At 40.2% G+C, this 12,820-nt stretch overlaps 1 protein-coding gene across 1 annotated transcript in view; it reads right to left on the bottom strand.

Annotated features, from left to right (window-relative positions):
• Positions 1-5,338: 5,338 nt before the first annotated feature.
• The window catches only part of Spt5 (Transcription elongation factor subunit Spt5), an 84,436-nt gene continuing 76,954 nt past the window's right edge, over positions 5,339-12,820 (bottom strand). The window contains exons 20-21 of the mRNA XM_080277541.1: positions 8,695-8,796; positions 5,339-5,884 (exon numbers count right to left, since the gene is read on the bottom strand). Coding sequence (XP_080133667.1) covers positions 5,756-5,884; positions 8,695-8,796 — 231 coding nt within the window. The 3' untranslated portion in view covers positions 5,339-5,755. The remainder of the gene's footprint in view (positions 5,885-8,694; positions 8,797-12,820) is intronic.

Here is a 12,820-nt window from a genome sequence, read left to right as displayed (position 1 = left end):
CTCCTTTCTTGCATCCATTCAGGCCACTTCTTTTTCTTTCCTTCTATTACCCTTATAACCTCCATTCCATCAAGCTATACCAAATAGATTCTAACCTTGTGATTGCACACACAGCATTAACATTCCTAACCAGACACTCCCTATAAGTATTCCACATTCTTCAGATCCACTGGCACCCAGTTCACTGACCCACTACCTTAACCTGGCATTTATCTATAACTTCTCTGATCCTCAGCTTCTCCACATTATCATTCATTTTGTCTGCTCCTCTTTTTATCTATCTCATTCCTTTCCACTGAAATTTGCAAATCACAGTCATCTAAACAAATTAATAGTTTTCTTAATATGCAGGTTAGGAGTGATGCACTCCAGCTCTAATTCGGTCCTAAAAGATTATTTCTCTTCTTGATCTACTAACACTCCTCCCATTTTCTTATTTTCATAAACCCTTTTTGCTGTCATATCTGCCTCCATTCTTTCTAAACACACACACTTTACTCTCCAATCTATCAACTTGCTCTCTTCAGATTTGTTTTCCAAGATCTTATATTTCTTACCCAGTCCAATCTACACAGTCCAAACACATCCCATTTCCACTGTTCTCACACATGACTGCACAGTCATTACCATATCAAAATCTTTTACCCATATCTTGATACAGGCATCAACTCATCTTCATATGTATCTTTCAGCCAACATACTCAATTTTCTGTTTTCTAATATGGTCTCCACAGCATTATGTCACCTTTGTTCCATGAGCCATACCACTCTCCACTTCCTTTACACACAAGAGATGTAGCTCCCTCCAGTTACTACACTGAGTTACTCAAACTCATTACAACTGAAGTCTTTCCATTACGGATCAGATCACTCTCTTAACAATCATCATTTTATTCTTGGCCACATTTCTTTTCAAGCCATGTTCCTTGCAGACAATCACAAACCTAAACCACAATGCAAAGACCCAGCTCAATAAAAGCAAGCACAATAGTATCATCTGCACACATCAGTATGTTATATTCTACTTTTCACCATGCATCAACAGCCCTACCACACTTCACTTTCCAAACTCACTCACTCTCTCATCCACATTCACACCCATACACACACAGAAATAGACAGACAGATGTATAGGCAGGCATAAATATGTACAGCCTTGCCTCATTTCAGTTTTAATACTGAACCACTCACCCAGAAATACATGTACACCAGCACCTCAACCTTCACGGGATCAACATCCATGAGTTCACCTATCCACGAGGTAGCCTCAGATGTAAACAAAAAAATGCTGAGTGGCAGCACCAATTGCATCATGGTAAATGCATCACCTACTCCAAGGCGAGTGCGTTCTGAGTTTTAACCTGGAATCGTGCATGGGATCCGTTGAGAATGTGCATACCTATGTACGAACATTCTCGACACAGCGTACGTGTGCAGTCACTTGAGCTGCAGTGGACGTGATGGTCAGTGAAGCTGTACCAGGTGTATCAGTCATGTAAAGAATAAGCATGTACTGTATGTACATTCCCTATACAGTAATGACTGGGTGTGTGTATATATGGTCAATGTTGCTGCAGCCGGTGTATTGTTCTGTGAAACTGTATTAGGTGAATGAATGAGGGGGCTGGTCAGAAAGACAGAAGTCAGCAAGCCCTGCACAGCAGTGCCACCAAACATGTAGTACATAAAACACACATCACTAAAGTCCTGACATAAGAGATGATGTTACACAGATATATGTTTGGCAGTCAGTGGAGCTTTGTACTGGGTGGCTCTGTACAGGTGAAGATGTGAGAAAGAGCAGCCAGGCAGTGCCTGCTTAGTCATAAGCAAAAGTTAACTGCAATTTTCTCCCAGCATTGAGCACTGCCTTCCATCCATCCACCCATCATCCAATCCTAGGTTACCCCATGAGAAGCATAGGAACCTGGGGCTAGGCAAGTTGGTCCTGACATTTAGGATGAGAGTGGCCAGCGTCATTCATCCCTGACTGGCATTATGTGAGCAATAAACCCCAACCACCCCTTGGATATAAACCTACACAGGCTTAATCCGATTGGAGCACCTTAATTACCCACTGAACCACCAGGCGCCATAATTACAGTCGGCGCAATGGAAGTCTGGACCCTCTATTTTGCATCATTTATTTGGTAGGGTCCAAGAAATATTGTAGGAAAATTCCTGTAGTCGGTGGATTTTTTTTCTGGTGGCTTCTAGCAACTTTACAGGCTTAACACCACATGCTGTGAGTTTATGAGCTTAGTGCCTGCCTGACTTTGGATGGGAAAGCACGTCATATTTTCTTGTTCTGCCTGGCCCTTGTTAATTTCAAAGCTCTTGTTTTCACACCCTCCTCTGCCTTAGTGAATCATTGGAGATGGGTCCCAAGCCACTAACTGATGCAGAAAAAACCCGAATTTTAACTATGAGAGAGGAAAATGTAAAAATTAAGGAGAGGCTTCAGTGCAGCAATATGGCTGGGGATCTTGAAGTCTTTCTGAAGTTGATGCTGTATGGTTCTTTCAGACACATCTTTCAGCAATTCTGGGTACATATCTTTCAGTTGTCTAGCAGTCAAACGTGGGTCTTGTATCACAGCTTGCTTCAGTAACCTGTCTGTAGTTGGTGATGTCTTCCTTTTACGTCCTAGGCTGTCTTTATGTTGGGGAATTGTGTTTTTTGGCAGATGGCGGGCAGCAGCGAGAAGTGCCATAACGGCAGATTTTCCTCGCCCAGTTCGAATACAAATATCCTTAATTTTTACATTTGCCTCTCTCATAGTTAAAATTTGGGCTTTTTCTACATCAGTTAGTGGCTTGGGACCCATCTCCAATGATTCACTAAGGCAAAGGAGGGTGTGAAAACGAGAGCTTTGAAATTAACAAGGGCCAGGCAGGACAAGAAAATATGATGTGCTTTCTCATCCAAAGTCAAGGGCATTGAGCTCATAAACTCACAGCATGTGGTATTAAGCCTGTAAAGTTGCTAAAAGCCACCAGAAAAAAAATCCACCAACTACAGGAATTTTCCTACAATATTTCTTGGACCCTACCAAATATATGGTGCGAATCAGAGGGTCCAGATTTCCACTGCGCCGACTGTAGGTTATATGGTTACCACCCAGTGTAATAAATGGTTTCCTGGTATACAGGAAAACATTTGGCTTGTCAGTGTAAAGTCACCCACAGACAAAAGGAAGAGGAAAGAATGAAGGAATGAAAGACAAGAGGGAGTATAAAGTCACCCACAGGTAGAAGGAAGAGGAAAGAAGGAAGGAAAGACAGAAGAGGAAGGATAGAAGAAAGGAATGAGCAGACACCCAAAGCAGTACTACACTGAGTCGATGGTCAGCACCCCCACCTACCACAAACTGTATTCTATATTTCATATTCCTCCCAAAACAACAGAATATTCTGCATTCTCATATTATCTTGTGCAATTCATATGGCTGTAAAAAAATTAGTTTATGTAACACCACCCATAGACCCAACTGATCGTGACATAAATATCATGCTCATGGCTGTATATACATGTATGGCTTAGCAGCAATCAGCTAGTAAAAGTCTTACATTTACTCTCCCTGTAACAAAACTTTTATACTATTGTCATGATCATATACACATTCCATCACTGCTCTGGTGATAGTAGAATACATGCAAAATTCAATTGTTCACAAGAGAACAAATTTAAAAATATAATCTTATGAAACTGTTGCACCTGCCACAATATTCAACTTCATTATGAAGACGTTAACAGAAACATGCTGTTGCGCTGACTTTTTGAACTGGAGAGTTAAACATATCTTTACTTTCTCATTGTACAAACTCAGGTCTTTTCAAACATGAAGTGTATTGTGTACAAACTTTTTCAACTGACATTAAAAACAAGATTTCACATGCCTTTCTTTTTTATTTTTCATAGTACTTTAGATCAACAATATCACATGATTTTAAATCTCCGATTAACAAAGCTTAATGCTTAATAACTCTTTCTTGGCGATTTGAAGCCAAACTTATGGCTGGACAATATCTGAGACCACCTGATACACGTAGGAAGGATTAGACTGGGTGGGCAGCCCATACTCAGCAACTCCTGTCTAGGGTGGGATGATTACAAAAATAGGATATGGAGAGCAAACAAGTTATTTCTATAATTCTTGAAGGTGTCAGGAAAGTGTCCTCCGAGAATGCTGAGGTATTGGTGTACTCTTGCACATGTTTCTCTACCATCACAGAAACTCATGATAGTACCGTACACTTTCCCTCCCTAACCAAATCACATGCTTCTTCTGATCAATGATACCTACTGTACATAAAAGCATCTGCTGCTGAAATCAGCACGTAGCTAAGAACCAACAACATGAGATTACTCTTGTAGTCCTGGCAGTCTGGAAGTAGAGTTATTCAAAGTGGTACTAGTACTACATGATAATTGTACTGGGCAATGTTCATGAAATCCAGTCATGGGTTAATGACAAGAAGTAATTATGACTGTGGCAACATAGTGTATTTAAAAAATCACTAAAATCAATTCTATGTTGGTAGTGCTAGTGAATGAGTTGTAGAGGTGTTGCACAGTATTTCATAATCAATATCAATGCAGCTGAGCAACGTTAATGTGTATCTGTAATTATGAACAATTGCTACTTACTGTTATCCAACTGTTCAGGAAAATTCAGTTAACACTGCAATCACATTCATTGACTAATACTATTACTTTACAAAGACTGCAGTTATTCTGGATAATGCTTAAAATATCATTATATCATATGAGGCTCAAAAATCAAGTTCAGTTATATTAATATGTATATTTACAGCATATTTTTTCTTCACTTGACTGCTATACTGTATCAACTACTTTTGTGGGCTTGAGACAAAACAGCCACAAATATATGTGTGTATATATTATGGTAGACTAAACTAAAACAAAAAACAAAAAACAAAAAAAGATATTAAATAAACATAACCTTAAATATAGATAATTACTATATTAAAATAAAGAAAAAAAAAATTGAAAGCACTATATGCTATAAACAATCTAGGGACACACAGAAATGTGTATATACAGCTAACCATATAATACAGTACAGTATAAATTAATGTTATAATTTGGGTTAAATGTGTGTACTGATAAAGACACATATTGCATAATGTACTGTATATGAGGTGTGAGAGGCTCAAAGAATGGTACAATAACTACAACTAGCAATGCTTTCCTGTTAAAATAAAACACACCACTGTTTCAGTTACAACTCCATATGCATCTGTTAATGTCATGAAAAAAATTATCTGGAGGAGTGGTTCATGGTTCACTGTGTGTGTGTGTGTGTGTGTGTGTGTGTGTGTGTGTGTGTGTGTGTGTGTGTGTGTGTGTGTGTGTGTGTGTGTGTGTGTGTGTGTGTGTGTGTGTGTGTGTGTGTGTGTGTGTGTGTGTGTGTGTGTGTGTGTGTGTGTGTGTGAGAGAGAGAGAGAGAGAGAGAGAGAATGATCATGAAAAATAATTACTCTGAAATGAGTTAAATATAAATACTTTTATAAGAGTAAAAAAAATAACAAAATAAGCCATGTCTCTGGCTTAGACAACATTAATGAATCTCTATATTACAAATGACAACAATGACAGGGCTGGTCATATACTCATTTCACTTCACATACCAGCTATGTCATGGAAAAAAACAAAATAAAAATCTTTGCCAGAAGAAACTGTACACAACCTATATGATAATCCTATAAGCTTATCTTGTACCGTCAATAATCTACTTCATCTTGCACAGGTATCGCAGTTGTAACATCTTCACATCAGCATGGTCCAACTTCACTACACCTTCGTTATGATCAATGGACAGCAAGTTGCCAGTCTGTTCACGCTCCTCTCCACATATTACCTGAAAAAATAAAAATACATAACTGAAGGTTCATACTATGCTCCAAATTACAGTACTGGCATTTACTGTAATTATGAGTGGTCTCACCTAATGATCTAGCAGTGGCAAAAAAAAAAAAAAAAAAAACTTTAATAACATCCAAATGATAAAACACAACTGCAATCATGCAGTGATGTGCATTTTAAGAGCCAACACACTATATCTATCCATGATTCAGCAATGAAAAGCAAAAACATGAACACTTACAGCAGCTTATACATTCCTACCACAACACAAATGCTGAGGATCCCTAATTGCACATCCCTTCCTTGACTTTTAAAATCATTTTGTTTATAAAGGCTCCAACACACTTGCACAAATCTGCCTTGGCCACCCAATGAAGGCTCTCCACACAGCGTATCTCTAGCAGTCTCTCTATTCAGTCCTTTTACCCTGAGGTCCCACTCTGTGACCTTGTCGGGGGGCGCGGTAGCACAGTGGTAGCGCGCTCGACTTGTGATCGGGGGATTGCAAGTTCGAGCCTCGCCCGGGCTGCCGTGCCGGGAGGGGTAGCTCCCTCCTGTAACCCTAGCGGGGCTATATAGTCCAACACAGGGCTTAGCTCGGGGGAATTCCATTTCTCCCATTTCTGTGACCTTGTCAAGTCTTCTTTGGTCTACCACTTGTAACTCTACCCTCAACACACACACCTTTCACCATCCACACCAAGATGTCATCTTCCATCCTATCCACATGCCCAAACCATCTCAATCCACTGTCTTTCATCACAACACTAATACTGTACATTCAAGTCCCATCCTTCCTAGCAACACTTCATTGGCAATCAGAATATTATATTTTAGACCAGCCTTGGTGTCCTGCATATTTTGACCAACAAACATCCAAACATGGTAGTCAGTGAAAACAGTTTGGCAATATTTTTCAACAAGGACAGGACTGACAAGCACCTCTTTGTATCTTGTTGGTCTACCATTCCTTCTAACCTGGTTAGGCTGACTTGCTCATTGCAAGTTGTACAAAACTTTGAATTTTGCAAAAGAAAAATTATCTGTGTGCAGTATGAAGGGCACAGTGCAGAGATGGGGACATACACTATCCTGCCTTGCTTAGGGACAGAGGGATGAAAAGGTTTGTTGCATATTTTAAGTGCAACATCACTAATCTGCTTTGCTGCAAGAAGGAAGTCTGAACGTCACTCATCTGCTTTGCTGAGAGGAAGAGGTTTGAAAAGGTGTGTCATACATTTTAGGATTCCATGCAAAAGTTCTGCATTGTTCCTTGTGTTCATCATAGCTGGAAAAAAAAATATATGAACTATATGTACAGTCAAACCTCCCTGACCGCTGTTAATCAGTCCACCAAACTACCATACTAATAAAATAGAATAATAAATGGTAATAAGTGTAACTGGTTCAAGATCCACGAACTTACACTCACTGTTATACCTAAAACTCAAATATTAAACTCTAAACAGACTAGAAGGACTGGATCAGGGATGTTTCTTATATTCTCAACTGTGAACCAGATGGCCCTTTTTCTTACAAAGCATTTCACTTAACTAGTGAGCCAGCATTTTTTAGCAACGATTTTTTTTGTATGTGTGTGAACATGAAATTCTCTACTTAACCATTCCTAATCACCAGTTTCTGTCCTTATTAATACAACACTTCTCACAACCTATCTCATTCTTTTGGTTAAATATAAGGATTCAAGTTTCAGTTTAGTCTGAATTACTACTCCACTCAAATCGAAAGCTTATTTCCACCACTGGTATCTACTGAGGCACCTCACAAGTGGGTGTGGAATGCATAAAGCATTATTATGTTTCAGGGTTGTCTGCCTGTTGAAGCCAGCTGCAAAGAGGCATGCCGTTCCAGCAATAACCAATATGTACCCAGTGATCTACCAAACTGGCCACCTATACCTTCATGTAAACTCTCATCCACCTTATTAGCAAAAGGTTTATTTATTTATTTTTTTTATTATTATTTTTTTTGTAAAATGCACTGACAAATGCAGTTTACGTTTATCAAAGAGGTAATACATTTATTTTTCCTTGTCAAGCACTTTTACTGCAAGAAAGAGTGCAGTACTGTACTTTGTACTGTACTTTTGTTTCTTCCCTTGATTCCCTCCCTCCCCCCCACAGCTCAACCTTGATCAACTGCAGGTAATGCAATTTCCTACAAAATAACAATCAGAAAAACTGCAGCAACAAAACCAACAAACAGTGAGGTTTGACTGTATACCATCAACATGCATATGATGTGGTTACTCTGTCAGTAACCTGAGCAGCATTATGTGAAGCCTCAGTGTGGAACTACAAACTTTATGGAAAAAACAGCTTATGGTCAGAACACACCCCAGAGTCACCACAAATAACCCTCTCCAAGCCAACCCTGATCACTTAAAATTGGCCTTAAATGTATCAATGACCACACCATTCCCCACACCATTGCTCCCCACCAACCACCTTGACCATCATTCCATACCATCATTCACATCATCATCCCACACCAGTAAGGCTTCTGAGCTGTCACATGGCCAGTGCTGTGGGAGATACCTCTGTGAAGTGACAGATAATGCCATATTTGAGCCCACCATCCACACTGCTGTCAATATAACCATGCTGATGTAGCTCTGAGGACCTGGTTAAGTGCCTTCCATGCTATTATGATTGGTGTTATGGGAGAGTGAGTTATAAGCAAACTGACTGTGCCTGGAAGTTACCTCATCCAAACTAGGTCAAATCCTTGGGAAACTGATTTGCCAAACCACCAGATTAAAACAAACCACATAACCAAACTCACCTTTACACGGTCACCCTGTGCTGGCGTAACTGGCTCTAGGTGCTCACCAAGAATGTTGACGACACGCTCTTCTTCTGGCAGGAACACTGAACACATCCCACCCTGCCAAACGCACCAAGAGTCTAGTTTATATTTATTGAATTTATGATGGTCAAAAGGATCAGATTTTAAAATGCTAGTGGATGTCAGTCTGATTATTTCAAATACCACAAAGAGGAGGAAAATCTCACTTTGCACAAGGAAGTCATTACTGTACATAAAAGTGTCTGATATCTCACCAGTAAATTAATCAATTAGCAGCAAGACCACTGGGCTTTAATCTAATTATCTAAAATTTAGTATGATCAAGTGGGATTTCCATACCAATGAAATTTCACTTCAATGATGTATTTTTAAGGCAAGTTCTTGCTACTCTCAAATCCTTTTAATCCGCTCGGGTGAGATCTCCTGAATGGATAAATGATGGATATATTTATGCTCTCCAAAGCAAAAGTCTCAACAGTATATGGTGGACGAATCCTCTGGACACAGCTAAAACTAAATAAATAAACATAAAAATTATCAACACACTGACAGGATTAATCTTTGGTGACCTTTCAGCATACACTTTGTATGAAAAACTGTATATGTTAATCATTTAGTCAGTCAGTCAGTCATCATCATCATCATCATCCTGATTTCCTTCTCCTACCTAAGGATAGGGTGAGGCAGGATCCATAAACAAGGAAATATAAAGTATGAAAGTGGGTGCAGTAAACAGCAGAATGGGCTAGATAATAATTTACATCATTTAGGTACTGTAATTCGATACAATAATGCACGATATCATTACCCATGAATGGTGGTAAGACAACATCTGCTGATTACTGTCCCGCTAGTCTGAGTGGAAAAAACAGTTTAGTGGATAATTAAGGCGCTCCTGCCGGACTGAGCAAGTGTAGGCTTATATCCATGGGATGGATGGGGTTCATTGCTCGTGTAATGCCACTAAGGGATGAGTGAAGCTGGTCAATCTCATCTTAATTGTCAGAACTACCTTGCCTAGCCCCAAGCTCTTACACTTCTCATGGGGCAACACAGGATTAGATGATGTATGTATGTATGTAAAAATAAATAAAATATAGTCCCATAAAAGATAGGCTGGAAAGAAAGGGTAAAACTTGAACTAGCTTAAGTGGCTTATACTTCAGCATCATTATTATTCCAGCTCCATTCTCCCACCAAATACACACACACACACACACACACACACACACATTTATACAGTATACTGTATACTAGAACCTCTCTATGCTGAATCAAGTGGGAGAAGCCAAATCCAATAAGTTGATTATCTAGTAACTTTAATGGTCCCCTCCTCCCCTGCAGTGGGATTTTAAACATAAAGGAAAATTAATGAGTAAAATAGCACACACTGGTACAAAAAACGATTACAGTAGGCCTGTAAGCAGTGCAGTTTCAGTTCGCAAGTCAAGATTTGACGACAACATAAACCATACTCCATATCAATCAGAGCAGTAACTCCTCATTAGCACAGTAAAAATCTTACTGGAGGGACCCCTCTGCAATCCACCTGAGATTACCGTGTGGTGATGAATGCCAACATGGCTGCCATGCCTGTGCAATCAGTCTCCACTTCCCTGGTCCTGCGCCATACCCTCCATCCATTATTCATGATGTGTGATCTATACCTTCCCCTGCCTTCTCATATATAAAACATGCATTTTCCTGGTGCTGTGGTGTGTTATCAGTGTTACACCCACCGCAAACTGACTTAGGACCTACACACACAGAAATGCTATGGGAGAGTTGTCTGTCTCTGCTTTGTGTTTCCACCTCTACCAAGCAAATTTTGGGGGCAAGAAGTAACTTGGAACTCCTCCAGTGTTGGCGGGAGGTGGTGAAACACTCAAGACATCAGTGCTTGCCCAGAAGCGAGAGTGGGAGATGTTCCCTTCGCTTCGAGCTTGCACCTCCATCTTTTTTTGTATGCATTACTGTTTGCCCTGTTATTTTCCTAGAGTCGAGTTGTCATGTCTGGAATGTATTGCTCAAGGGATGAGATGGTCTGTACCATTGCATGGAGGCAGGATAATGTCCCTATCAACACGATTTGTGAACATACTGGACGCGCAAAGTCGACTGTCATGAAGATTCTTGCTGCAGCGCATGGCCTGCCACCTGATGTCGTACCAGAGCACAAGCATGGTGGTGGAAAGACAAGGATGACTTCCAGAGGTACAGATATGCTTCTGAAGAGGGAAGTAATTAAGAATCCTCAACTGACAGCAGCAGAATTGAAGCAAATGCATCCCCAGCTGTTACAAGATGTCTCAATTCGAACTATCCAACACCACTTGCAGAATAAGCTGGGTTTGCCAAGCCGCACCGCAGCCAAGAATACGCTTCTCACTGACCGCATGAAGAAGCAACGCATTCAGTTTGCCAATAAGTGTGCACACTGGACATCAGATGAGTGGAGAAAAGTTATGTTTTCCGATGAAAGCACATTTTAAGTGTTCCAGGTGCATTCTGCCAAGGTTTGTCACCCTGCCTCCCGTAGTCGATATGACCCTGCTTTGACAGTGCCGACCGTTAAGCACCCACAATCAGTAGTGGTATGGGGGTGTTCCTCAGGTCAAATGGGAAGGGGAGGGCTCTACTTTCTTCCTAAGAACTTGTTGATGAATGGTGGCCAGTACATTCAAGTTCTGAAAGATCATTTGTTAAACTTTTTTGCTATTCATGGATGTGACTTTTTCATGCATGATTCACCTCCATGTCACAAGTCAAGAAAGGTGACAAAATGGCTTCAGGATAACGAGACTGAGGTCCTCGACTGGCCTGGCAACAGTACAGATCTAAATCCAATAGAAAACTGCTGGGCAAAGATGAAGAAAATCATGGTAGAGAGGAAGACACTGAATCTGGACAACCTCAAGACTGAACTGACAAATGTTTGGTGCAAAGAAATGTCCTTAGATTACTTTAGAGATCTAAGTGATTCCATGCCAAAATGCATTCAACTCGTCTTGAAAAACATGGGAAACATGATTTCATATTAATGAATAGCATTTCATGAACAAACATTGTGATATACTATGATTTCTGTTTTTTCATACCTTGTGGGGGGAGGTCCTAAGTCAATTTGCAGTAGCTGTATGTCATTCTGTCTTTCTTCATGGTGATTACCCTATACAGCAGTTTGTACACTCTAACTAGTTCTTATGCCAGTGATGTTGTTCAAACTATATGCATACAGTAAGCCTCTATGTTTCATGTCCAACTGGTACTATGAGGTTGGTACGAAACCTGAATTTCGCGAACTTAAAAGTATTAATTCAATGGTAAAAAATCTAATTGGTTCTCGAGCCCCTCCCAAAGTCACTCTTTTTCTCACTTTTGCGATATAATTCTCATAAAACAGGATACCAGAATAACTGACAACCATATGAATATGATAAAATGTTAAGAAACATTAAATACATGGATCACCATCCTGAAATCTTTTCATCTTATCCTCTACCGAATACTTTTCCTTCTTCACACCAACTCGATACTCATGACGTTCTTTTCTCTTCTGGCCCTCATCCTTTGAACTTCCCAGTATTTCACCGTCACCATTACTACCTGGTTCTCCAATCAATGAAGAGGAACCCATAATACAGTACAGATAGGGCATACAAGAACAATAGCTGGGGGGGGCAGGGGGGAGGTGATTGTGGCTGCGATCACTACCTAAGCACCACACACAGTCTCACAGCTGGCGAAAACCGTGAAAACAACATGGCACACAACAGCTGATGATCACCTTGCCCACTGGCATCCCATATATTGATGTGAAAGGTGAATTCTTGACCATAAGATGTAAGTTCTTGGAAATTTTGGGTGTTTCCGCGAAAGGTAAATTCACGGACCCAAATCACGCAAAACATAAGGGCTCACTGTACTACAATTAATGTTTGGTATGCTCAAGAAGGGTTTAAAAATTTTCAAGAGTCAGAGAGGGTTATATTCAAGGGGTGGTTGGGGTTTCTTGATCACATAATGCCACTCAGGGATGAGTGAGGCTGTTCTCTCACATCTTAAATGTCAGGTTTAGGAAAATTTTAGGACACTTCCAGAC

Source organism: Coenobita brevimanus, chromosome 70, assembly GCF_032717465.1.
Source record: "Coenobita brevimanus isolate Jiangsu-jjx chromosome 70, ASM3271746v2, whole genome shotgun sequence".
Taxonomy (NCBI): Eukaryota; Metazoa; Arthropoda; class Malacostraca; order Decapoda; family Coenobitidae; genus Coenobita; species Coenobita brevimanus.
This window is presented reverse-complemented; position numbering and strand designations above follow the sequence as displayed.